At 51.4% G+C, this 24,581-nt stretch overlaps 1 protein-coding gene across 1 annotated transcript in view; it reads left to right on the forward strand.

The window, feature by feature from the left end:
- B4GALNT3 (beta-1,4-N-acetyl-galactosaminyltransferase 3) overlaps positions 1 to 21,686 on the forward strand; it is a 52,371-nt gene extending 30,685 nt beyond the window's left edge. The window contains exons 5-22 of the mRNA XM_032183962.1: positions 519 to 596; positions 5,837 to 5,932; positions 6,457 to 6,547; positions 7,400 to 7,500; positions 7,851 to 7,918; positions 8,472 to 8,550; positions 9,010 to 9,076; positions 10,590 to 10,733; positions 11,142 to 11,251; positions 11,591 to 11,691; positions 13,013 to 13,089; positions 13,553 to 14,558; positions 16,074 to 16,372; positions 16,627 to 16,780; positions 17,493 to 17,565; positions 18,032 to 18,185; positions 18,702 to 18,828; positions 19,583 to 21,686. Coding sequence (XP_032039853.1) covers positions 519 to 596; positions 5,837 to 5,932; positions 6,457 to 6,547; positions 7,400 to 7,500; positions 7,851 to 7,918; positions 8,472 to 8,550; positions 9,010 to 9,076; positions 10,590 to 10,733; positions 11,142 to 11,251; positions 11,591 to 11,691; positions 13,013 to 13,089; positions 13,553 to 14,558; positions 16,074 to 16,372; positions 16,627 to 16,780; positions 17,493 to 17,565; positions 18,032 to 18,185; positions 18,702 to 18,828; positions 19,583 to 19,691 — 2,934 coding nt within the window. The 3' untranslated portion in view covers positions 19,692 to 21,686. The remainder of the gene's footprint in view (positions 1 to 518; positions 597 to 5,836; positions 5,933 to 6,456; positions 6,548 to 7,399; positions 7,501 to 7,850; positions 7,919 to 8,471; positions 8,551 to 9,009; positions 9,077 to 10,589; positions 10,734 to 11,141; positions 11,252 to 11,590; positions 11,692 to 13,012; positions 13,090 to 13,552; positions 14,559 to 16,073; positions 16,373 to 16,626; positions 16,781 to 17,492; positions 17,566 to 18,031; positions 18,186 to 18,701; positions 18,829 to 19,582) is intronic.
- The last annotated feature ends 2,895 nt before the right edge of the window (positions 21,687 to 24,581 follow it).

The following is a 24,581-nucleotide window of genomic DNA, read 5'->3' on the forward strand; positions in this document are numbered from 1 at the left end:
GCGAGTGTACAAAGACTCCACTGTAGTCAATTGAGTTATTTTAGACGTGCTCAGCTGCAGTGGTGATGTGAAGCTGGCTGGGTATGTGGCACAGGAAGAAATGGAAGCAGAAATGAAAGGTCAGGAGAGAGGTTGTAGTGCTCCAGCGAAGTACATCTTGTTGCTGTTGTTTGAAGGAAGTGTTGGAAGAACTATTGCTTGGAAGAACTATTGCTTGGACCCTTTGAAATGAGGGTGGGCAAAAAAAATAATTAAGGGATAATGACCTAAGTTTTAGCTCTGTACTAGCAGTCATTATAAAGTGCTGATATCCCTTCCCTTTAATGGGGAACTCTGGAAAGCTGGTGTCAAGAAAGCCAAGGAGCATTCCCCTGTGTCTCCAGTGGCCAGCCTCTTCCTTGGAATAGTTATGGGAAATTGCTTCTTTTCGTGCATGTTCTTGCAAACAGACTCTTGTGTAGCTGTCAGTACCTGGTCACTTGTCAGGTTACTTTGATTGTCCTCTCCTTGTATTTCAGAACCAGGAGCATCAAAGAGGTGGGAGGAATAAGTCGAATTATGCAGCTGTGGACAACCCCGTCCCATGGATGCCAGAGGTTTGTGCCTTTCTCCAGCCTTTTGCACAAGGGAGCTGTAGTTAGAGACCTGTGAGATTGGAAGGGAGGGACCTCTGCCTGAAAATGCATTTGCTTCACTAACAGTCTATTCCCTATCGCTCCCTCCTGGGTTAATGACACTTACAGACCTAAGTAATCATCTGGAAAGACAGGAGTGTCCAGATTCCTGATAATTAGGCGTCTTTCCCAGCCATCAAGGCATCAAGCACCTGCCCATAATTCCCTGAGAGCAGGCAGTCTGCTGTCCCCAAAAGGTGAGGTTTATTCAGATCTGGGAGTGCACAGGACCAAGTATTCAACAAGCAAACACCTGACTGTGGCACACAGAGGCTATGCTACTCTCATATTCTGGCATTTGCGTATTACCCAACTCCTGCTCGATGTACACAGAGGTCTCTCCACTTCACTGACACTTCTGATGAACAGAGACCTTCGCTGGTGACCCTTGAAGATTGGGGCAAACGTTCCCTTTGTTTCTTTCACGCCTCATTTATTCTTTCCTCTGCTGTCCCCTTATCTCGCCATTCCTCTTCAGATAAGGGAGCAATGCAGCCTGACGATAATGAGAGGGACACCAGCCAGGGGGCATTTGGCTAATGGAGTCAGCTGCCTAAATTCCTCGAGGTGATTAGAGACCAGCACCAATTAGAAGGGGCTGCCTCCCAGACAAGTGGGCTCATGGAGAGCTCACTCAGGGCCAAAGCTGCTGCAGCACACAGGGCTGACACAGTGCATTTACTGCTCCCTCATCCCACAGCACCGGGCACTACAGGCTCAGCGTGGCATCCCCATTGCTTCGCACAGGCTTAGCCTGTTGGCTCTGATTTCCACCTCCCGGTGATTTCTCAAAAGCCTGTTAGCCTTGAAATCTGCCAGCTGTGGTGTGCAGTGAGCTGTTTCTGGGCTAGAAATGCACCTGGTGGGGTGAGCAGCGTGGCTTGGGAGAAGGTGGGTGCTGTGTACAGCAGCTTGCCTTGCTCCCTGCTTGGCACCAGGCCTGGGTGCCAGCTTGGTGCCCTGCCTGCCCCAGGGGAAGGGGCAGGACTTGGGGTGGGATGTGCCTGTGAAGGTGCTGCGTGCCTGGTCCCACACTGCTCCCTGTTGGGGAGGAGAGCCCTGCCAGGTAGAGGGCTGCTGCTGCAGGCTGGGGAGCAAAGCACACATTTCTCCTGACCCAGGGATTAAGTTTTCCTGTAACTCTGCCCAAATTAATTACCTGGGGCCTATGATCCCATTGTGCCCTCCCGGCAGCATCTCTAAGCACTTAATTGCATCCTGGATCCTGGGGCGAGGGCAGGCAGTTTGCCTCCCACAGGTCATGGAGCTGGGCTTTGTGTGAACAGAGGTATGTTCTTGACAAACGTGAATAATTAACAGGGTCGCAGGGAGCGCTGACAGCCAGCATGACCAGAGGAGGACAGGTTTCAGTTTTCCTCTTTCGGTATCAGGAGATGAAACAGGTGGTTTGAATCTTCAGATGTGGATAATGTGGTGGGAAAGTGCACATGTAGGGAACCCCTAAAAGTGTTACACGCTGCCTCATCTTGATGGATTCCCACAAGTGGCTGCAGAGCTCGCAGCAGAGCCCAGCTGCTTGCTGCTGAACGTCCCCCAGCTGGAGGAGGGGCAGCAGCCACCCTACAGAGACAGAAGAGGCTTATGAACTCAGCTTCGGGAGTTTGGGTTCGCAGCACAACGTCGCCTTTCTTCCCCAGCTCAGGCCCTCTCTGTGCCGCATTTATCATCCCCGGCGCTGCGCATTCCTGGGGTTGCACGCAGCTGATTTGCCTCTGAGATGCCAAGGCTGGCCAGGATTAAATTAGGAAAGACCTCTCTTCCCCATCCTGTCCCAGCACGGCACCAGCCTCTGCTCCTTCCCGGGGCTCCTGGCACTCCTCGCTGCGTGCCCATGACGCCGTACTCAGGGGAATTGGCCTGCCCAGACCTCCTGGGGAAGAACAGCTCCCGGGGACGTGCTCGTGGAGCACATGTGCTGTGCCAACAGTGCCCTTGGTGCATGACCCGTGGCCGTTTTGGATCCCAGCTGGGTTCTTGCAACGCTGCTGTGTTAGTGGGGTGGAGATAAGCAGTGGGGAGGTGGGGCTGGAAGGGAGGGACCCAAGCAGCAGAAGGAGCCTGAGCAGATGGGAAGGCACAGACCGTGTAACGCCAGCTCCCGTTTATGGCCCAGCCCCTGGGCTTCTATTCTTGGTGCTGGCCAAGCAAGTCTGTCCAAAATTTCCAAAGCAGATGCTGTTACGGGGAGCAGGACAACTTAACTTGTTATTTACCACGCTGTAACTTTCAAACCCTTTGATTTCCCAGCTTGCAACTAATTTTCAAACTCAGAAAAAGTCCATCAATGTTTCTCAGGAGCTCTGTGCATGGATTGTGAATGACGGTGTCATTTATTGCTGCAAACTGCAGCAAACACCCCAAGCAGATTATTTTCTGCCTGTTCCAGAGGGGACCCAAATAGCAAACAGAGGAATTCCTCAGCTGCCTGCACTGGGCAGCCATGAGGCGAGCTGGAGGCACAGAGGTGATAGGGTTTCAAAACAGCTGCTGCACTCATGACTCCTGGGGGCCTAAAATTAAAGCGTAGCTCAGTTTTCACTTCCAGAGCAGCATTTTGGGCAGCCAGCATGTATCTGTCAATAACATTCTTCTTTTCCCCTTCAGAGGAAACAGTAAAGTAGGCTGCTGCAGAATAGGAGAAGAACCGCTTTAGAAAAGACTGAAACTACATCCCTGCCCCTGGCAGGGGTTGGAACTGGGTGATCTTTCAGGTCCTTTCTAACCCAAGCCATTCTAAGATTATATTTGTGCAAGAAATGCTTATTATTTACCAGTTAATTATTTCTAAATGTTGTGAGTACAGGAAAATGAAGCAGTCACGTTAGTTCCTGCGAGAAACTCCTCTTAGGTGCCTTTGTAAAGACATTGGAGGTGGGGATGTCGGGCTAGAAATCTCTCACAGCACTGACAGAGCACTTGGTGCGGGGCTGTCTGCCTTACCTTTACTAGGCTGCCCACTGCCAAAGCTCTGCAGTAAAGTTTTGCATTAGGAGGGACTGCTCCAATTTTCCCCTGCAAAGGAGCAGATCTGGGCACTCTTTTGGGAATTCCCTCGTACAGATCTGCTTTGGTGTTTGGGCTACCCCTTTCCAAAGCCAGGGTAGCTCCGTTACAGCGCTGAGTCTCGGGAGCATCTCCTGGGTGTCTTTGCCAGGAAGGCAGTGCAGCACCAGCCTGTCCACGGTGTGGGAGTGTTGTGCTGCATTTGATAGAGATCTGAGGCTGCTATCTGCAGTGTGCAAACAGTGCTCTCCGAAGAAAAAACAGCATCTCTTGTGGATAGCAACAAAGCCACTGCTGCAAGACTCGATTCCTGGCAGAGACTAGCTGGGGGAGCCCAGCTTATTCACCTCAGCTAATATTCCACAAGAAACAGCAACTGTTATTTGATTTGGGGGAGAAAACAGTGTAAGACCCTTGGGTATGAACCTGGATTTCACCAGGGTGCATGGGACTGACCAGCAATTAGGTTCCAAGTCGGTGTCATGCTGGCAGTGATTGATTCATATTGCAGCTCCCTGCAGAGCCCCAAGTTTCTCTTGGCTACAGCCATTGCCCTGAGCCCTCTGCGCAGTTCCTCTCTCATTCTGTGCAGCATCACTTGGGGAAATTACATCTGCTTCGTCCCTCTGCTTTTTCTCTTGCCCGATGGGCAGAGTGTGGGCTGAGGGATGTCAGCAGAGGCGGTGGGGAACAAAAGGGACATCCAGACATCAGCCAAGCCCCGGCAGTGAGAGCAGGCTGACAAGAGACCACTCGAGAGCAGCAGTGGTTATGAATGTGTTTTGCCTGGCACGCAGAGATGATTTTCACGTGCATGACTAAAGCCCACAGCTCACAAAGAGCATTACTGCATAAGCTGGGGCCTGGCCAAGTCTGCTCCACGTCCTTCCTTCAGGCCCCAGTTTATTACAGAACCAAGCCCCAACCTGCTGTCCTGGGAAAAATAACTCTGTGAAATGGTTTCTCTGCCAGAAGTGCACAGAGGGGCTAGATCCTCCTCCACCACGCTGTTGCAGCCCTGCTCGAGAGACTTCCCTGACCAAAACTAGAAATTTGCTGCCATCTGTAGACATTTGGGTGCTATTCAGATGTTTCCAAGCCCTGCTCGCAGAGCCTTGGCTAGGCTCTGTAGCTCCTTATATAGGCAAGACAGCTGTGGAAAACCTCGCCAGTCCCAAGGCAACCTATTCCTTTCTTCAGCATTTCCCCATCTAAGGTTGCCTGTACAGTCTCCAGCTTATTTATTCTCCGCTTTTGGATGCCAACCCCACAAGGAAGGTTTCAGCATCCCGCTCCACTGGTTGCACGCAGAGAGCCTGGGCTGCCCTGGGAGGCAGCCAGCCCTTCCTTTACGGTTGGCTGTGACAAAATAAAGCCTGTTCCTCGAGGAGCACACATCTCCAATCCCACAGCAGCCAAGCCACCAGGCTTTTCCCAGCAGATCTGTGGTGCAGGTCCCCGTCAGGCACAGAAAGCCTCTCCCCATGGGGCTGGTGGGGTAGCAGGGACAGCCACCCCTGCACACCCTCCTCTGCTGTCTGGACCCCAGCTCCTGTCAGTGTTTTTGTGTCCCCGTGGGCACGCAGAGGCCACACTGTCCATGTGCTGCTGCTCTTTACCCTGCTCATACATCCGTCTCCCAGAGCAGTTGCCTCTCCCCGCTGTCCTCCCTGAGCTTCACCTCGCAGACAGGCTTCGAGGAGGTCTGCCACCTCCCGTCCTGAGGGTGTCCCCTCTTCCATGGGTCAGGAAAACAGCCCTGAAATGGTGGGGGAGCCCAGAATACTTTCATGGAGGACGTAAGACCCTACAGTCTCCTTGCTTGGATCATTATGGCTGCTGCCGCGCCACAGCATATCCCAGACCTCACAGCACTGGTCTCTGCTTTAACACCTCCGTGATGGCTCCAGATTGAGCCCCAGCCATTTAACTGGGCTCTCCCTGGCATTATCACAGCTCCCTGGAGCTGTTCAGACTGTCACCTGGCCTGGCCTCAAACCTGCAGCAGCTTTCTTCTCTCTCACAAGCCCTCCAGTGCTGGGGCAGGGGCTGAGTTTGGCAGGGCAGGGGAGGGAGGTGGGGAGGATGCTGGGGGATGGGGACACAGCAATTCATGGTGCCCTGCTTCTGCCCCCCAGTTCCAGGGCCAGGCCAATCTGCACGTGTTCGAGGACTGGTGTGGCAGCTCCACCGAGCAGCTCAGGAAGAACCTCCACTTCCCCCTCTACCCCCACGTGAGTAAGACCCCAGCAGCCTCTGTCCCACTGTTCCCAGCTCTGCTTCCTATCTGGATCACCCTCGCTCCCTTCACATCTTGTCCCCATCCCTCTCCATCACCTCCTCTTTCTTCCTGCCCCTGGGGGAGCGAAAAGCTTGAGAAGCTTTCACAGGGGCTCAGTGGCCCTTGGGAAGGAGGCTCGTTTTGTCCCTGCTGGCCTGCCAGAGCTGGGACACAGCGTGAAGGAGCCCTGCATTCGGTGCTCTCCCTCCAAGTGGCTGATGAATGCCAGCTCCCATTCCCAGCATCTCTCTGGCATCCCCTATGTGGCTCTTCCCTCTCCTGAGCAGCTTCAGTTCCTCTCTCATCTCACCTGCTCTTTCCCATTGCATCCATCACACACCGTCCCCCATCCTCCCCCAAAAGAAGCCTCATACTTCCCTCTACCCACTTATTGCACCTTTTTTTTTGTCCCCCACCACTTCTCTCGCCTCTTGTTCCTATCACATCTATTATTTTTTTTTTCACCTTCCACTTCAGACACGAACTACACTGAAGAAACTGGCAGTGTCCCCAAAATGGACCAACTACGGTCTCCGGATATTTGGCTACCTGCATCCTTTCACTGACGGTGAGGGCCCTGAGGCTACTGTGCCACTTCTCATGTCCCTGCTTGGCTCTGCACAGGGCTGCCCTCACCCACTGGGCGTGAGACCCCTCATGTAGGCAGCCCAGCTGGCTGTGGCCCTGGTGTGGATGAAGCACGTCTGCCTCCATTGTAGGGTGGAAAGGAGTAGCACATAAGAAAAGAGATTGGAAGTGATAGCTACAATACGATGCCATTGTGAGTGCACAGCCCCATGACGTGTACGTAGGCACGAGTGGCCTGTAAGCTTTTCTTCCCTCCCTCCCATGCACAGGACTGTACGTGACATTGATCATGTTCCTACTGCTCCCCGGGTGCGTGAACACTGTCTGACAGCATCTGTGTCACCCAGCTACGTGCTTCTGCCCAGGGCAGCGTGCTAACACTCGCCCCTTTCTCCTGGTCCTCAGGCCCTTGACTGCCATCCCTGTAGCCTGGCCAGAACAGCCAGACACAAACGTCTCTGTCTCCCTTCATGGCACCACATGCACGTTCCTCCATTCAGATGTGGCTTTTCACACAAAACATTTGCTCTGGGAACAAAGACAAGGCTGCCCTTGCATAGACTTCTTAGCTTTCCAGGTTAGATGTCAGGTGAAGCCAGCGCAGGAGGGACAGGGAACCAGCTGCACCTGTAAGTGATGTTTGGTTTTTAATCACAGAAGAACTAGAGAATTCAGAAAGGTCAGAAGGGGCAAGGTTAATGTCCAAAGGCTAAGCCTGATATTACCAGAAAAAAAAAAAAAGGGGTAAGGACAGCATTTTAGAGGAACATACTCCATTCTGTGTACAAGCCCTTACCCCAGAGCCCTACTTACTCCCTCCATCTCTTGACAGGGGAGTTTCAGTTTGCCATTGCTGCGGATGACAACGCTGAGTTCTGGCTGAGTCTGGATGAAAAGACCTCTGGCCTCCAGCTGCTGGCCAGCGTAGGCAAGGTACAGTGCACGCTGCGTGACTGCTTCCACAAAGGCTTGAATGTTTCTGTGGGGGTGGATGCTTTCCCGTCTAACTTGCCACCTTGGACTAGTCGATTTTCTTTTCCTGCCCTGCTACAGGCACCACTGCCACAGTTGCCAGACAAATACAACGCGACATAACCTAAGGAAGTTGGCACTGCAGCTGTCAGCCCCAGGTTCATGATTACAGACCTTAAATCTGTTCACAGGTTGTGAATCTCACAGATGACTTACCAGGAGAAGCAGCTCAATTTTCCCTATTTATTGCTCCATCACAGTAACCAGGGAAGAAATTCATCTTAATTACAGCATTTTCTGTCTCTTCACAGACAGGGAAGGAGTGGACAGCACCAGGGGAGTTTGGAAAATTTCGAAGCCAGCAGTCAAAGGTGGTGAGGTGAGTGAGCAGAGTCCCTCACTCCCAGCCACCTTTGCACATGGCCAGGAAATGACAAGGAAAGGGGAAAACAACACAGGCTTGTTCTGAAGAATTTAGCAATGTGGAGAAAGGAAATGCTCTGGGATGTCACCAAAGCTGAAGTGAGGCTTCCATACCTGTGCCAGTTGCTTTGCTGATTCACTGCAGAAAGGCAACACGGATTTTTTCTTCCCTGGAGATAGCAGCCGTCAGCAAATTCAGACTTCTTTTTATGAACTGTACCCTAAGCTTCCTGCCTTGGAACTGGCCAGGTTTCCCAGAGGCCAAAACCCAGCAGATGAGACTGAAAGGGAGTTTTTCAGAGTTACTGAGAAGGTTCTGAAGTGCTCCAGGTGCACGAGGGAAGTTACCTATCTAGCTGTCGGCAGCTGGATTTTCTTGGCAGCCCTATCCCTGCTTGCCCTGAGAATTAGTTTGATTCGTGGGTGCGGTTGCTCTCCGCTCATTGTCTGCTGACAAGCTAAGAAATGTTCCTTAATGCTGTTGGTGACAGACATGTTGTTCTTCACAGGTTGTCAGCTGCAGGCAGGTACTACTTTGAGGTGCTGCACAAGCAGGATGACAAAGGAACAGACCATGTGGAAGTAGCAGTGAGTCTATGAAAATGGCCATGCTGTGTGCAAATGGCACTGGTGTGTTCGTCCCCTCAGAGCTTGGGAATGAAGTTTGTAATGATTTCCTTCCTTCTCAGGCCCCAGCTCCTCTTTGTGGGAGATGTATCTAATCCCGTCCAGAGTCCTTACCTGCTTCTATGTGGGATAATCCTGGCTGTGTCAGGACCATTTTCTCTGTTTGTTCGGGACAGTTCTGCTCTCTCTCTGGTCTCTATTGCAGCTCTTCGTCCTTTCCTGCTTTGAACAAGTTCTGGGGGATCTCAGCTCATTGCGAGTCTTTTGCTGTTAGGTAGACTGTCATAGTAAGAAGGAGAAAGCTGTGAGCCCACCTGGTGAAAAAAACATCAACAACAACAAAAAACGTGTGCTTATTCCTTTTGTCTAGGCTTGGCTAAATGTATAAATTCCTTGTTTCAATGTGCTTCTCTGTTCCAGTGGAGACTGAATGACCCAGATGTGAAGTTCAAAGTCATTGACTCCCAATACCTCTCCCTTTTTGCTAGTAAGTATCTTCACCACAGGTCTCCTTGAGCACCTCCCCATTCTTCCAAAACTTATCATCAGTGTTTCACCGTGAATCACAGTCTAGCCAGCCAAATTCCATGTATATAGATCACTGCAAGAAAGAAGTGGAGGCAGGTTAGGAGAGAGACCTCTGGACATGAGTATGTGACTCGTTATTAAATACAGGAGAATTGGAAGAAGGATTGGAACATTATTTTAGGGAAATCTAGAGTCAGGAAGGAAGGAAAGAGAAGAGAGTCTGCAAGGGTGAAGGAAACTGTTTGAGATGTGAGAGAGAGATCACAGGGTGGAGGTTGCCTGCCTGTTGTGCGGAGAGCTAGGAGGACATGGAGCCCACAGCATGGGAGCAATGGGGTTGCTCTGGCAGCTGGACATGACTAGGGCAAAGGGGCTGCTGATTTCACTGACGTCCAGCAAATTTCACTCAGGACATGGGACACAATGGGATACATCTAGTGGTATCAGACGTTGCTGCTTTTTTCTGTGCCCCCTTCAAGTCTTTTCAAGTTGCTGCAGGATTGCAGCAAGAACATCAGTCCAGTCCCTCCTGTTTTAAAAACCCTTTTTAGCACATCAAGTGATGCCTTTATCAGTTAAGGAGCTCCTCAGTCCTGCCTTCCCTTATCTAGCTTTGTCAGCATCACTTTCCCCTGCCAACATTCCCCCTTTCCCTATCTACCACTGTTGCCTTCCAACATTTCTGTGGTGGTGTTTTTTTTCCTATGCTAACACTTTTGCCTATGGGAGACTCCCTGATGTAATCCAGACATCTGTTTGCAGTGTCTTAGATTACAGCCTGCTGCTGCATTTTTGTAACCCACCATTTGGCCAGGACTAGGTCTTCAGTCATGTCTTCTGTCCCCTTTCTTTTTTCTTCTGTTCTTTTCTGCTTATTAATTCCCTGTCGAAGAGGTGGCTCACAGCCCATAAGATCCTCTCATGTCTGGCACAGTGCTCCAGTCTCAGTCTTATCTTTATTTGGTGCCTTCTGCCCATACAGTGTCTCCCTCTTCCACCCCAGCCTTTGGCTATACCACACATTATATGGGTTTCCTGTGTTATTCTCTACCCAAAAGCTGCTGACAGTAACCCCAATGCCCTTGGCAGCATGTTGCCTTTCCTTCTAAGATATTTATTCAGTTCTGCTCATTTCAGAGCCAGATCAGCAGAGATATGTAATCCTTTGGCAGCAGTGCTCAAGAAAAAAAACATAACCAATGCCCAGTGCTGAGCTTAAGCTTCCCATTGCTCCTGGCTTACTGTGGGCATCCGTTCCCCTGCTGGAGCATCAACCTCTTCAGCCACTGAAGGCCTTACTCCAGGGTCTTGCTCCTTTTCCAGCACAGGAGAAACCTCTCTTTCTCAGGTTTCTCCTCCCATTCAGCTTTTTTTTTTGCAGCACCACTGGGAAAGGGCTGGGGTAGGGCTCTGTTGGAGACAGGGGATGAGTTAGACCTTCCTCCCCCTTCCGTTCTCTCTCTGGCTTCTAGACGAGACGCTGTTAAAGATGGACGAGGTCGGGCACATCCCGCAGACGCTGGCCAGCCACGCGAGCCGGCCTGCCGACAGCGCGGGCGGCAAGGCACACCCCGCTGACATGTTGAAGCCTGACCCCCGGGACACTCTTTACAAAGGTGAGGCTTGCAGAGGGCTTGAGGAGGGAGCTGCAGCCTGCCCCAGCACGTGCAGAACAGCTGACAGAGGCTGTCCTCCTACGCCGTGGCTCTCAGAGGCCACCCCTTTTCCTCCCCACAGAAGAGAGGAGGAGCATGCAACATCCTCCACTCTAAGAGACAAAGCACAGAGTAAACCCTTCTCCTCTTTTTTTTAAGAGTCCAGCTCACACAATGTCCCCAAGCATATTTTAGTCTAAGTGCCGTAGAGCAATGTGAATAAATGTACTGTACTAACTGTTTCGCTGTATGTATCTGATAGCATTTCACGTGGATAAATAGAAAGCAGGCCCAGAAATATCTATGCTCATGCATCAGCTGCAGCAGGGTCCCTCCAGCAACGCTTGCCAACCTGTTTCTTCTTCTCAGTGCCTCTGCTCAGCAAGTCCCACCTGCGCCGAGCCCTGCCAGACTGCCCCTACAAGCCCAGCTACCTGGTGAATGGGTTTCCTCTGCAGCGCTACCAGGGCCTCCAGTTTGTAAGTCTTATTCCGTGAGCTGGTATTTGCCCAGGGGGATGAGAGAAGGAAGGAGGGAGACCCTATTAACCATGGGCCACCCACCTGAAGCTCCTGGGCAGATTTGACCATCTACTCTTCAGGTCTGCAGCATCCCAGTACGTGCCAGAGGGCAATGGCAAGAGAAGGGAGGTGGGTGCTATGTGCTGCTCACTGGTCTCACTGGGGTACAAGTGTGTGTGTCCTACAGAGCCCTTCAGACCTCAAGCACAAAGGGCTGGGCACCTTGCAACCATGGCTGGGTCACCTTATGAATGGTATCTGGCACTGACAGGGGTTTTGCTTTATCTTTCTTCCCAGGTTCACTTATCCTTTGTTTACCCAAATGATTACAGCCGCCTTAGCCATATGGAGAAAGACAACAAATGCTTCTATCAGGAAAACCCATATTACTTGGAAAGGTAGGATGCTGTGCATGGGAGGCAGCATTTCCTAGCAGGGAGGGAGAAGGCAGTTTGAGGGCTGGAATTAAGGTGGAATTTCATATTCAGTTCTTTAGGACTCAACTTAAAGATCGCTGAAGTCCTGCAAAACATTAAAGCACTTATAGTTTCTTTGGATGGCCAGTGCTTCCTTTACGTGAAATTATGTTTAGGTCTCGAAGGGAAACGGCTGCCACTTTTCTTGCTCTATTAACCAGGAAGCTGGGTCAGTGCATATTTGTTCCAATGCATCAGGGAACATATTTGCCAGCAAACCTTGCATGCCAGCAGCTGGAGCCTCCTGATGGCTGTCACTGTTTGTGTTGAAGCCAAACCATGCTCACAACCAGGCATCTCTCTGGAGGGATAAAAACATGGAGCTCATCCTCACCGAGGTCTGGCTCCAGTGATGGCTCTGCAAGGGAACCACCACTTGCATGTTCCCCGGCCACAGGGAAATACCTCGTGTGAGGATTCCTCTGCTTTCAGGAGGAATTGGCAGCAGAATAAAGAGAGTTGCTTTTCCAGTGAGATAGCTGGTGGAGGCCTCCTTGTGTTCAGGATCATCTTCCTTCCCACAGGTCTGTTTTGAGGGCTGGAAAGATAGATTTTATTGTAGGCTTGGGAGGGAACTGCTGGGACTGGGGTTCATTGTGAAGGATGGAGAAGGTGGCTGCTGTGGGCTGGAAGGTGCCACACAAGTTTTTTGCTTTGACAAACAGTTTGTATTATAACAGAATTCAGGAAGCGTGGGTCCATTCTGCTTGGCATCAAGCAGGTATGGAAACAATCCAAGGAGGGAAACCCCTCCCAAAAGCCCAAAACACAGGCACGTGATGGGACAGCACACAGACAGTGTGAAAAGAGGAAGGGAGAAAAGAGAGAGGGAGATCATTGCAGTTATCTGCCTGAGCCAGGCTTGCAGCACAATGCCTTAGGTACTACATTGTAAGTGAACTTTAAGGAGCAGTTTAAGGGAGGCTAAAGCAGTGTTTCAGTGTACTTGTGTTGGAATTTCCTCTTGTGCACATGGAGCAGCACTCGAGAAAACGTCTGAAAAACTGGGATGATAATCAAGAAAAGCTGATTTCTTTGACAGTACAGAATAAGATCTGATTGCCCCAAGATCTGAAAGAGGCTGATGATAATAGCCAATGACTTGCTGCAAAAGGAGAGTCTAGAGAGGATGGGTAGATGTGATCAGAGTAATTGGCCATCTCCTCTGTAGCAGTGGCAAGAATTCATTTGGAGAGGGCAAAGCAACTTTGATCAGACTGGTGTTTTGTCCTTTCCTTTGCAGATTTGGATTCTACAAGTACATGAAAATGGACCGTCCAGAGAAGAACCTGGACTCTGGAGAAAAGACAGAGCAGCCAGGTAGGGGCCGGCCCTAGCGTCAGAGCCAGGAGGATCCTGTTATCTGTCACTGCGTGTGTGTGATCCTCCAGCACCAGCTGAAGGAAGCTGATGATTTTCCATGCTGAGCAAGTCACACCCTTTCCCTGGTAGAGCGCTGTGGCTGGGAGATTTTTGCTGTCACATTCACTTTTAAGGGCAGACTGTGAGGCCAACAAGCAGTGGGCTCTAGTGGACAACGTGGTGACTAGCTCTCAGGCCTGCAACGTAGCTGAGGAGCAATCCCAGCAAAAATGTGGGCAGAAATGAGAGAGCCAAATGTGCAGTGTGGCAGCCTGTGCTCACACCTGCCCTGCAAAGCTGTGGCCAGACCTTTAGCTGAAGGTTAAGCCAGACATCTCCCCGGCCTTTGGCAACAGCACTGGGTGTGGGGTTGGGAAGCGGAAGGAGGATGCCAGAGGTGTAACTGCGATTACTCCTGCAGGCTTCCAGGAGGGGAACCTGGACGACCTGCAGTACGGGGAGCAGGACGTGGAGAGCACTGGCCCCCCGGCACCCTCTGGCACGTGGCAGGCAGAGCCGACAGGCACCACTCCCAGCAGCGTGGTGGGCAGCGAGCATGTCTACGAGGACTATTCCCTCCGGGAGCGGCGGCGGCTCCTCTCAGTGGGTGACACAGGAGAGGCACCTCAGAGGAGAGGGATGAAAAGGGCTGGTGTCAAGACAGCCCCGCTGGCCCCTGCCAACCAAAGCCTCAGCCGGGCTGGCACAGAGAGGAACCCAGCGATGAAGAGATCCCACTTAAAAGCTGGCATCAAAGACAACTCCAAGAGCCCTCCACAGCACGCCAGGGTTGTCCAGGGCAGAGCACCTGCTAAAAAGCCTAACCCACCTCCTAGGAGCAGGTCGCAAAGGGAGCAGCCTCTCAGCTACACCAGGGACTCAGGGCTCAGGATTCCCAAAGGGCTGAGACCTCGAGCAGACCTCGACGCTGCGGAGGACAGGCTGCAGCCTGCAGGCACTGTGCAAACTGGGAGAGGAGGCCCAGGCAAAGCTGGCAGGCACCCTGTGGCCACTGCTGGCCCCAGCAAGGAGCCGGCACGGCTGGCACAGTGGCTGAACCAAGTGGAGGCCTACGTGGCTGAGCAGAAGGTGGCTGGTGGCAAGGACATGGGTGAGAGAGAGGCGCAGGTGGCACCTCTGGAAAAGAGCAAGTCAGGGCCTGTGGAGAGGGCAGCAGAAGAGGAAGAGGAAGAGGTGGATGGGGAGCCAGAGGAGGAGGACGAGGAGGGTTTTGATTACGTACCAGTGTTTGACCAGGCGGTGAACTGGGAGCAGACCTTCAGCACAAGCAACCTGGACTTCCACATGCTGCGCACTGACTGGATTGACCTCAAGTGCAACACGTCAGGAAACCTGCTGCTCAAAGAGAGGGAGGCCCTGGAAGTCACACGTGTCTTCCTCAAGAAGCTCAACCAAAAGAATAAAGGGTAAGGCACAGTGTGAAAGCCAAGGGACAGTGTCCTGGAGCTTGTGTACCACGCTGCACAGGGAGCACCTGTGATGTGAGCAGCTAGAATGAATTGGAAGATAAACTAGATTTGGAAATTAAAACTTCAGGCAAGGATTCTGTGTAAAAAAATGGGCTTTAAACACCTCTTTGAGCTGAAAAATCAGAATTATTGGACACCAGATCATGTCTGGGGGCTAAATATCACCCTCCAAAAACTGGTGGCTGTCAAGGTGAAAGATTTCAGTCCAGCTGGCATCACTGACCCTTTGCTGGCTTCCTCCTTGCACAGTGTAGGCATTGAGAGCGCATAGGAGCATTTTACCAGCTGATGATTAAGAAACCCTGCTGATATGAAATAGGACTGGAGCTTCTTATGCAAGTAATTTAATGCCTGTCACCCCTCAGTTTGCGAATCCAGCACCATTTAGGGCATAGGACCAGAAGGGAGCAGTCAGATATTGTGGATCAGTACACTGACCTCAGAAACAACCAAGTATCTTACTCTGTATCTGTACCTCCATCTTAGAACTAGTTAGATTTCTAGATCCTAGCAGTGATTTGGGAAGATGTCCCAGCTTCTCACTGCTCTGATGACCCACTGGAGATCAGCTTTCTCTGGTATTCTCTATTTACATTGCCCTGATAAGGTTCTTCTTGCTGAGACTTATCATTTTGATTGCCTTTCTGGCAGACAAACATACCTCCTGTGATCCTCTATAAGCGTCCAGCTTTCCTCCCCCTTCTGATGAGTTGGCCTCTATTTCCATGATCTTCTTATCTATACTTTTCCATGCTTGTTTCAGTCTGGGTTAGCTTTCCTGGCCATAAATGGCCAATATTCTGGATTTTTTATAGAATGCAGTTATTAGTTCTTAATCCCTGCTGGAAATAGCTCTCATGCTACCTCTTACAATTGTGTTTGTTTTTTCAGGGTCAGATCAGTCGCAGTCATGGTGTAAATGATAGGTACTCTCAAGGTTTTCTTAGCATTTTTAACTGACGAGCATCCATTTTACAGCAGAAATTCTTGTTATTACCTAAAAGGACACGATTTGGCATTTCATTCGATTTTGGCCATTCTGGACCTGCGGCTCATCCCAGTCTTTACTGTAGGATTGCTCAGTCTTAGTCCATGGTGTTGGCTGATAAGCTGTCATCAGCCAATTTCACCAACCCAGCCATACTTCCTGTGCCAAGGTCTTTGAAAGAGGTGTTGAATACACTATTTACCAGCCCTACAATCATTCAGACGTGTTTATTATTTTCTGTGTCACCTTTTATTTCATTTCCTTTGCCAACTATTTTCTCTTGGCTGGGATCCTGGGTCTAATCCCATGTGCTTGTGGATTTAGGAAACAGGTGCTAAGCCTTCCCATGGGACTTCTAACCCAGGAGGAAAGAGCCTGGCAGAGCCAAATAAGCCGAGCAGGGAGGAGGTGGGAGAGGGGCTGGTGGACAGGGGACGTGCTCACCCTGGCCCTGTCTCCTGCAGGCGGTTCCAGCTGCAGCGGATTGTGAACGTGGAAAAGCGCCAGGACCGCATGCGGGGAAGCCGCTACCTGCTGGAGCTGGAGCTGCTGGAGCAGGGAGAGCGCCTGGTCCGCTTCTCCGAGTACATCTTTGCACGGGGCTGGCAGGGCATTGGCGGTGACGAGGAGGAGGAGAGGAACATGAGGAACCTGGCATGGGGTCGCCGGCGGCACCTGATGGCCGTGGCCAAAGAGCCAGAGCTGTGCTGGCCCCAGGGCTTTTCCTGGAACCACCGTGCTGTGGTTCACTTTGTGGTGCCAGGTAAGGGGAACCTACCCTCATGGGTCTTAAAAGGCTCAGAGAAAATCCCTGTCACACCTTGGGGAAAAAAAAAAAAACAACAACAAAAAAACATACAAATTTCTGGGCTCTTTGGTCCAAGTTTTCAGCCTGGACCTATGTCAGCATCCCTGCAATGTTATCAGGGCTTGAGGCAAGAAGCCTTGCTTGTTGAAAGCCATGCCATCTTTGAAATCAGTTTTCCTTTGGTTCTCCCCCTCTTGCAATACAACCAGTGAAAAACCAGGCACGTTGGGTGCTGCAGTTCATCTCTGACATGGAAGAGCTGTTCCAAGTCACTAAGGATCCTTACTTCAACGTCATCATCACGGACTACAGCAGTGATGACATGGATGTAGAGAAGGCTCTGAAAAGGTCTAGCTTGCACAGGTGAGGGTGCTGGCTGATCACATAAAACTACTCACAAGTATACTCCTGCAAATGCAGCACATCTGCAAATCTCTGTGCATTGGCCATCCACAGCCTCCTGCAGCTGGAAACTGGGAGATGATACCCTTGCATGTGTACATGCTTATATTGTATAATGTGCTTACATGTATGCTGCTATAATACTGTTATAAATCTCTAAGGCAATACCTGTTGCAGTCATCCATCCAGGTACATCTCTTTTCTCCAGGGTTTTGTTCAAGTTTGCAAGAGAGAACAGAGAGCAAGTTGTACAGTGATGGGGGAGAGGGAAGCCAGAGAAGACAAGAAAGCTGTAAGAAATGAGCATGGAGACTTCCAGGGACTCCTCTTGCTGGAATAGCACTGTGGTTTATTGTATTCTGACCTGAAACAGCCTTGGTTGGTCCTTTCCAGTGCTAGGGGGTCCCAGAGATACCCAACAAATAGAGCTGGCAGGACTTTTGCTGAGGACTGCCCTATCCTTGCTGGATATGTGAGAAGACCCTCAGGGCACACTGGGAGCTGGGGTAGTGCTGAGCTTGCGTGCTTGCCCAAAGGCTGTCCTCCTCGTGAGGGTGCACAGGGGTGAGGGACAGTTCCTCAGCATGGCACCCATGGTGTACTGCTGCTAGTGGTGCTTTCTGTGCTTATCAACCTGCACACACTGATCCTCTCTTTCCTGTCTGACCCCCAGCTATCGGTACTTGAAGCTGACAGGGAATTTCGAGCGTTCTGCTGGGCTGCAGGCAGGGATAGACCTCGTGACGGTAAGCCTGGGGAGCTGTCGGGTGGATCGGTGGGTTTCTGGTATGTGTCCAGCACTACCTCTTGCCTTTCATATTGAACATGCTGGTTTTTAGGGAATAGCCCAACAGAACAGATCAAACATAGTGTGTTTCCTGTCCATCTGGAGCAAGGACCTCGCCCCTTTCTCTGAGGAGACCAGTCCCTGTGGTCCATGCAGTACTTGGCCCACCTGCTTGGACCATGAGACAGGAGGGAAATCATCAGTAGCAGCTTCATGATATTGGCTCTGCCAGATCATAGTCATAAAATCTCATACTGTTATTGAACAGCCAGCCAGAGGCAGTTCTGCCAGCCCCTAGGATTTCAGTTTCTGATCTAGCAATGAGTGACTCTTCGGTTGACTCCCATATCTCTGTCTTCCCATCCCCCAAGAAAGCCTTGCTTAAAGTCACCTTGCTTTTTCCTAACTGACGTGGTTGGTTCCAGGATCCGCACAGCATCATTTTCCTCTGCGACCTCCACATCCACTTCCCGGCCAGCATCATCGACTCTGTCCGCAAGCACTGTGTGGAAGGCAAGATGGCCTTCGCGCCCATGGTCATGAGGCTGCACTGCGGCACCTCCCCGCAGTGGCCTGACGGTAAGAGGGGAGCGGAGCCCCTTGTGCTCAGACCTCGGGGAATGGGGGAAGGAGGAGGGTGCCTGCAAACTCTAGATTTGGTTCTCCATTGCTGTCAAGGTCTGGAGCTTAATGTCCTACCTGGGCCACCAGGTGAGAGTGCATCAGAGGATGGTGTTTAACTGTGTTGGGTACTTGGCATTTGAGATCAGAGCCAAAAGAGCCCTTTATATGATATTTCTCCTAGTCATCTCTTAAAGCTCTCAGTGAATTTAAGTACCTCAAAGCCCCTCTTTTACTTCTTTCCATCAATTTTTCTCCTAGAGGGCATGGCCTGCCCTCTTGAGGACAGCTGCTAGCCCTGGGTTGAAGGAAAGCAACCCAAGTCAGGGGGAGGAAAGTGACATCGATCATTGGGGCATAGGATTTCCCTTAGACAGAGGTGGTCATCCTGAGCCCCCACAGAAGCAAATTACCCTTGAATCTTTGGTGGTTCAAAGCACCAACATGCCTGTGCCTCTTTTGTGCTGTCCTCAGGCTACTGGGAGGTGAATGGGTTCGGTCTTCTGGGCATATACAAGTCTGACCTGGACAAGATCGGAGGGATGAACACGAAAGAGTTTCGGGACCGCTGGGGAGGAGAAGACTGGGAACTCCTGGACAGGTAAGTATTCATTGTCATCAGCCTTGTGCTCAGGAGGGGAGACGTGTTAGATTACAGAAGAGCAGTGACCAGGGAGCGGGGATATGAGGAGATGGAGGTGGTGAATGCCACCACCAGCTTGGGCAGTGAGGGAGAGTCTTTGAGGAAGTCCTGACTTCAAAACCAGCATGTGAGTGTACCCAAAATACAGCCAGTGATAAGAGAGGAGCTGTTTCCTGATGTCTTCCAGTCATGCTGTTGGTTGGCCATGGGCAGATTGGGCACTGGTGATCATGGAGACTCCGTCTTCTTGAATTGATTGTCAGAGAGACATTTTAGGATCATGAAGTAGGGTTACGATTTCTGAGAAGTTTATGATGTGGGACCTGTGCTGTACAAATCGTAGGCCTCGGGGTTTGTAGGTTGGATTTGTAGGTTTCAGGACCTCTCATGTCTTTTCTGTCAGCTCACTGAGGAAAAGTCTAACACCCTGAGCAGTCCCATGTTGGATTGATAGGATTTCCTCCTTGCCTGGCACATGCAGCTGGCCTGTGCCTGTTCCCAACCAGTCCTGCTCTCAGGGGTCTATAAACACTCATTGAGTGTCATTAGATGCCTGATTGTGGGTAGGAGATACCCTGAGCTATGCTGGACTCTTGAGCCTGGTTGTGGTGTGTTGACAACAGGACTGCTTAAAGGAGATCTCCCACGCCTAAGCCCCCTGGTATCATTGTCATCAAGATTCCCCTGCATTTACCCTTCTCCTTTCCTCCAGGATCTTGCAGGCTGGGCTGGAAGTGGAGCGCCTCTCCCTGAGAAACTTCTTCCACTGGTTCCACTCGAAGCGGGGCATGTGGAACCGGCGCCAGCTGAAGACATTGTAGCCTTCAACACCAGAGCTGCCCGGCAGCACCGTCCACCGTCTCGCCCCGGCGTGCACTTTATCAAGGCACACAGCCAAGCGCACAAACTCTCCCTCTGCCCCCAGAGCCCTCCGGCGGGACGGCCCAGCTGAAGAAGGGACGGTCAGGCATGAGGAGCTTCTCTTGGGAGCCACTGCATCCAAAACACGGGATCCACGTCTTGCTGGGAAGCCGTGTGGGGAAGCTGTCGCCCAGTGAAGTAGTCGTGTTCCCTGCCGTGCGGCCTGGTGGATGGCACAGCGGGAGAGGTGCCATAGTTCCTGTCGAGTCTGGCGTGGTGCAGAGCAAACAAACAAAGCTCTCAGCTAAGCCCAGAATGGTTTATTTACAGGAATGCAGCTTTTCTTTCAATACTTGAAGAAAAAAAGGGGAAAAAAATAAAATGGGAAAAAAAACCCTCTCCTTCCCTCTCAACCCCTGCCCCATCTCTCTGGTATCCATACATTTGGACAGGGGACCAAAATAGTTTCTCTGAACTGTATTGTGTCCACATGCCCGTGTGCTGACCCCAAAAAGATCTGGATGAGGAGGAGTTGATAGGCACTTTAGGCTGCTGGTGCTTAGACATTTCTCTGTGCTCTTCACTTCAATCATTATGAGAAACTGTGCTCATTCAGTAAATTATGGGCTGTGGATTGAGACCCAGATACAGTTCCCAGGAGAGCCACATTTGCCTGCAGCTGAGCAAGGTGGCAGGGGTTGATGTTTCAGCTCTCCCTGAATTATTGATCCACTGCCTGAGGATAGTGGAGGGGTTATACAGAGACGCTAGGAGGGCATCTCAGGAGGAATTTTGCAACCTTATCTGACAGACATGCGTGTTTGTCCTTACAATATCAGGGAAACCCTAGCAGGGAGAAGTGGCAATATTTTATTAATTGAGATATTGTGATTTTGTTAGAAAAAAAGAGGAGACAGATTATTCTGCTCTCTAAATCCTGTACATTTATGCAGCATCTAAAGGTTAATTTAATAAGTTATGGCCTCAGAGTGAGGTCTGAGCATAGTTTGGCTTTTATCTAAAGAGCAGACTTGCTTGCATTGGTGGAAGAACTGGCACAGCTTCACTTCTGGAGCAGCCCTGGGAGCTCTGTCCTGCTACAGGGGAGGTGGCCTCAGGCCTTGGCATTTGTGCTGGGTGCAAGGAACAGTGTGGGCAGAAGAGGGTTGAGTGAATAAAATGATGGGCAGACCCTTGCTGGCACAATAAAAGAGCTGTGGGAAGACCCAGCCTGATGCTAGAGCGAATTCTCAGCCCCTAAAACTCCCACTAATGCAAGGCAAGATTTTTACCCCTAAAACCATTTTACAGGACTGCAGAAACCCAAAGATCTGCAGCAGCACAGTCAGCGCTCTGCACCGGAGCTTCAGGGTCCCTGCACGATGCTGAAAAGGCTGCTGCTGATCTCACCCTTCAGCAGGGAGCGTGGCATAGGATGCTGCTGACGGCTCCCAGCTCTGTGGGGAGCTGTTGAAAAGCGAGCGGTGGAGGTATGCAGCATACGAGCGATGCTGACACGGCACTAGAGTTGTTTGTGTTCAGACTGATGGAGTGGATGCCAATTCGGAATTGGTGTTCACTGGTTATTAATTCCGTGGTGCTTGGCGAGCCCATCAGGTTCCACTATTGCAGCAGAAAGCTGAACATGCAAGTCCTGGCACGTGAGATGTAAATCCTGTCAAATCATCTGGTTGCCTCAGCCTGGGCTGCGGGACTGATGGAGTCAAACCGATTTAAGGAAGCTTCAGTGTGCAGCTATGGTGAGAAGTATGCGAGAGACTGCTCTGTCTCTCAGTCCATGGAGCCCTTGCCAGAATGTAGACACTGAATATCTAAGAGGAGGCAGCCTCAGCCTTCTGCACAAGCCAGAGCAGTCTTTTTAATGAGGGAAGGTACTTTTCCTATGGAGACACTAAGGAACGAAATGCTGCCCTTGGGTGGAGGGGGAAGAGGCTGACAACCATCAACTTTTTTTTTTTTTTTTTTTTTTTTTTTTTTTTTTTTTAATGCATTATGTGAGTTTAGGAGGCCAGAGCCCGGGGATGTAGTGTTGCAATAAGCTCTGTTTCTGCCTGGAACACGCCGTGTCGGTCGCGCTTTCGTGTCAGAGCCTGTGCTTCACTCGCAGACACAGGCACAACCTCGTGAGCACGCAAGTGAGATATTCTCCAGACACCCAGGCTGTGCTCACAGCTTGTCCGGGCTGGCTCTGTCAGGCAGCTCCTGAGGCACGGGGAGAGGCTGGCAGAGGGGGCGAGTAGTGGGGACGCAGCCAGGCCTTAGCAGCTTGGCCCCGTGAAGCAGAGAACGGTGTTTTGCCTGTTTTGCAGATGGGGAGATGGTGGATTTGGTGGCAACCCTGATGTCAGGTGCGGGGAAGGTCATATATATATAGTATATATGATAATGAGTAACTCCTCCTCCTCACCAGGGAGGACAACCAGCAAAGAGTGGACTAGAAAGTAGGGTGCAACCCTCACTGCAGCACAGCCAGCAGAGCTGTAGGATTTTGGCCCCGTGCTTTAGCTGACCAGGTGACTGCTCCGTCCTGCACGCCTGTAACCCAGGCCAGGAGCAAGCAGAATTTCTTACCTCGTAGGGGCTCCTTGGTGGACATGGAAGGAGTTACTGGGGTCTGGTCCAATTTCCTAAGGGTCGGTGTCCCCACTGTAAAAACTGCCATCACAACTGCTCTTCTGTTCTTAGCACAATGGCCATTCTTCGTTGGTATTTGAGCATTGCAGTGGTGAACACGATTAGTAAATACTAATTGGCACTACTTGGCAGCCCCCGCAGAGGAGCTTGCAGAGAGCCCATGGGGCCAGAAGCCATCCTCCAGCCCAGGAGCTCAGAGAGTGCTGCGGGTTGCAAGCAGACGACGGGCTACAAGTGATCTTGCAGGAGCAGTGCCAGGCTGCTGCCCCTCTTCCTAAACAACCTGCAGCTTTTTTCTCCCCTCCAAATGGAGAGATGAAGAGTGGGCTCCCTGCTGCTGCAGAGAGGGCTCGCCCTGGGGGTCGGCACAGCCCCCACAGTGCTACAGGGAGCCTGGCTTCCACGGGGCGCGTGCATCCTGGCCACGTCCTGTCTGGGAGGCAGGAGGAAATGGGTTGCACACCGTGTCCTTCGTACCAGCTGCACAGGCAGGGAGGGAACTGCTGCGGTAGGGCCCCGGCTGGGGAAATGGTGGGGCACGCTGCAGGAACAGGCTTTCCCCGCAGCAGGATGTGGCCAGGCTGGGGGCACAAGGGCGGGCGGCACTGCAAGGTGGCTCTGCCCACAGGAGCCAGCTCCACCGTCAGGGCTTTTTGGTTCCCCGGTGTGTTTGGGCCTGAGGTTTGTTTTGTGGCTCAGCAACGGGAACCACGAAGGACTGAGAGCTGCATTGTGTGAAAACAGTAATGTGACTTGTTTCATCGTTAATGTTTGCCTGTTATGAATATCTATCTCGCCTCTTTTCATTGCCTAAAAACTTCTGATGTTGTTCACTTTTTAGATGCGGATGCCTTGTGTTAAAAATTGAGATTGTACCTTGGAATTATCTGCCTTAAAGTGGCTCTGTGCCTTCAAGACGACCCCTGGGCCACCTCTCTGTCAGAACTGGGGGGATGTACCGGTTCTCCTCCACGTTTTATAAATACATGGTCTTCCTACAAGAGCTCAGTTCTGTCTGCGTGTTTCTTGCACACCCACATCACCCCACAGCAGAGGTTAGGAACCAAATGTTGCTCCTGTGGCCTCACGTCACTGAGGCTGCAGGCAATGAGATGCTGCAGTGAGGCTGGCCAGGAGCAAGACCTCTTGTAGACCCCTTGAGGCAGGGTGCCCTAGAGAAGGGGATGGTAACAAAACAGATTTTCTCCTGTCTTGTCTCCTTACCCCATGGAGCGGGGTAGAAACATGGAACAAATGCATGCCTCAGCAAAGCAGCAGTGCTGTGGACAATTGTGCAGAGAATTAAATTGTCTCTCCTGCAAGCAGGGGACGATTCCTGCAGAAGGCTGCAGGTGAGAGCCTAGACCCAAGCCGGGTGCTTGGCACCACCTGTGCCAATGGGCAGCCAGCTCTTTAATGGCAGCTGCTTACTGGGATTAAAATTCAGCCCCTTTTTACTTCAGCTCTGCCTCCTGTGGGTATAAAAAGCTTGGCACAAACGGGGGTCAGACAGAGAGAAGGAAAAAGGCAGCCAAGGTTGCTAATGACTCCGATCCCATTAAAATGGGAAACGGTAATTCAAGGTGACAGGGGAGAAGCGTTCCAGCACGCTGCCAGTCCTCTGCTCCCCTCTGCCAGCTATCGGGAATCCCTCTCCACGCGGGCCAGCCTCGCTCGCCGCCGTACCTGACTTGGCAGCTCTCTGAGACCGTGATGTTGAAGTTAAAGGTCTGGTAATGAATTTCCCCTTGCTGCGTCTTTCTCAGATGAGCCTTTATTTTTGTTGCATTCACTCATCAATGCTAACTGCTTTGCTTGGAGCAGTGACTCACAGGATTTGGGATCTGCAGACAGGGTACACAATTTTTTGCCCTTTCATCAACCCAGCTGGCCAGCAGTGGCCCTTTGCCGATGGTTTTCCAGCATTTCTGCCTCTCCAGTGAAGGGTGTCTCTGGAGTGAAGGGTCTCTCTGGAGGAGAGCAGGATAACAGAGGCATCTCAGATACACCCACCCCCATTTGCTGTCGGTACCAGCAGAGACTGAGGACCAAGACAGGCAGCAAACTTCCTGCCACCCCAGACCTGTCATCCCCGGGACAAAGTGGCGGGCGAGTCTTTGCCTGATGCACAGAACAGACCAGGACAGTGCTCAACTATGGAGTATAAAAGGAATCTGCCCGTATCTTTAAATATC

Source organism: Aythya fuligula, chromosome 1, assembly GCF_009819795.1.
Source record: "Aythya fuligula isolate bAytFul2 chromosome 1, bAytFul2.pri, whole genome shotgun sequence".
NCBI lineage: Eukaryota > Metazoa > Chordata > Aves > Anseriformes > Anatidae > Aythya > Aythya fuligula.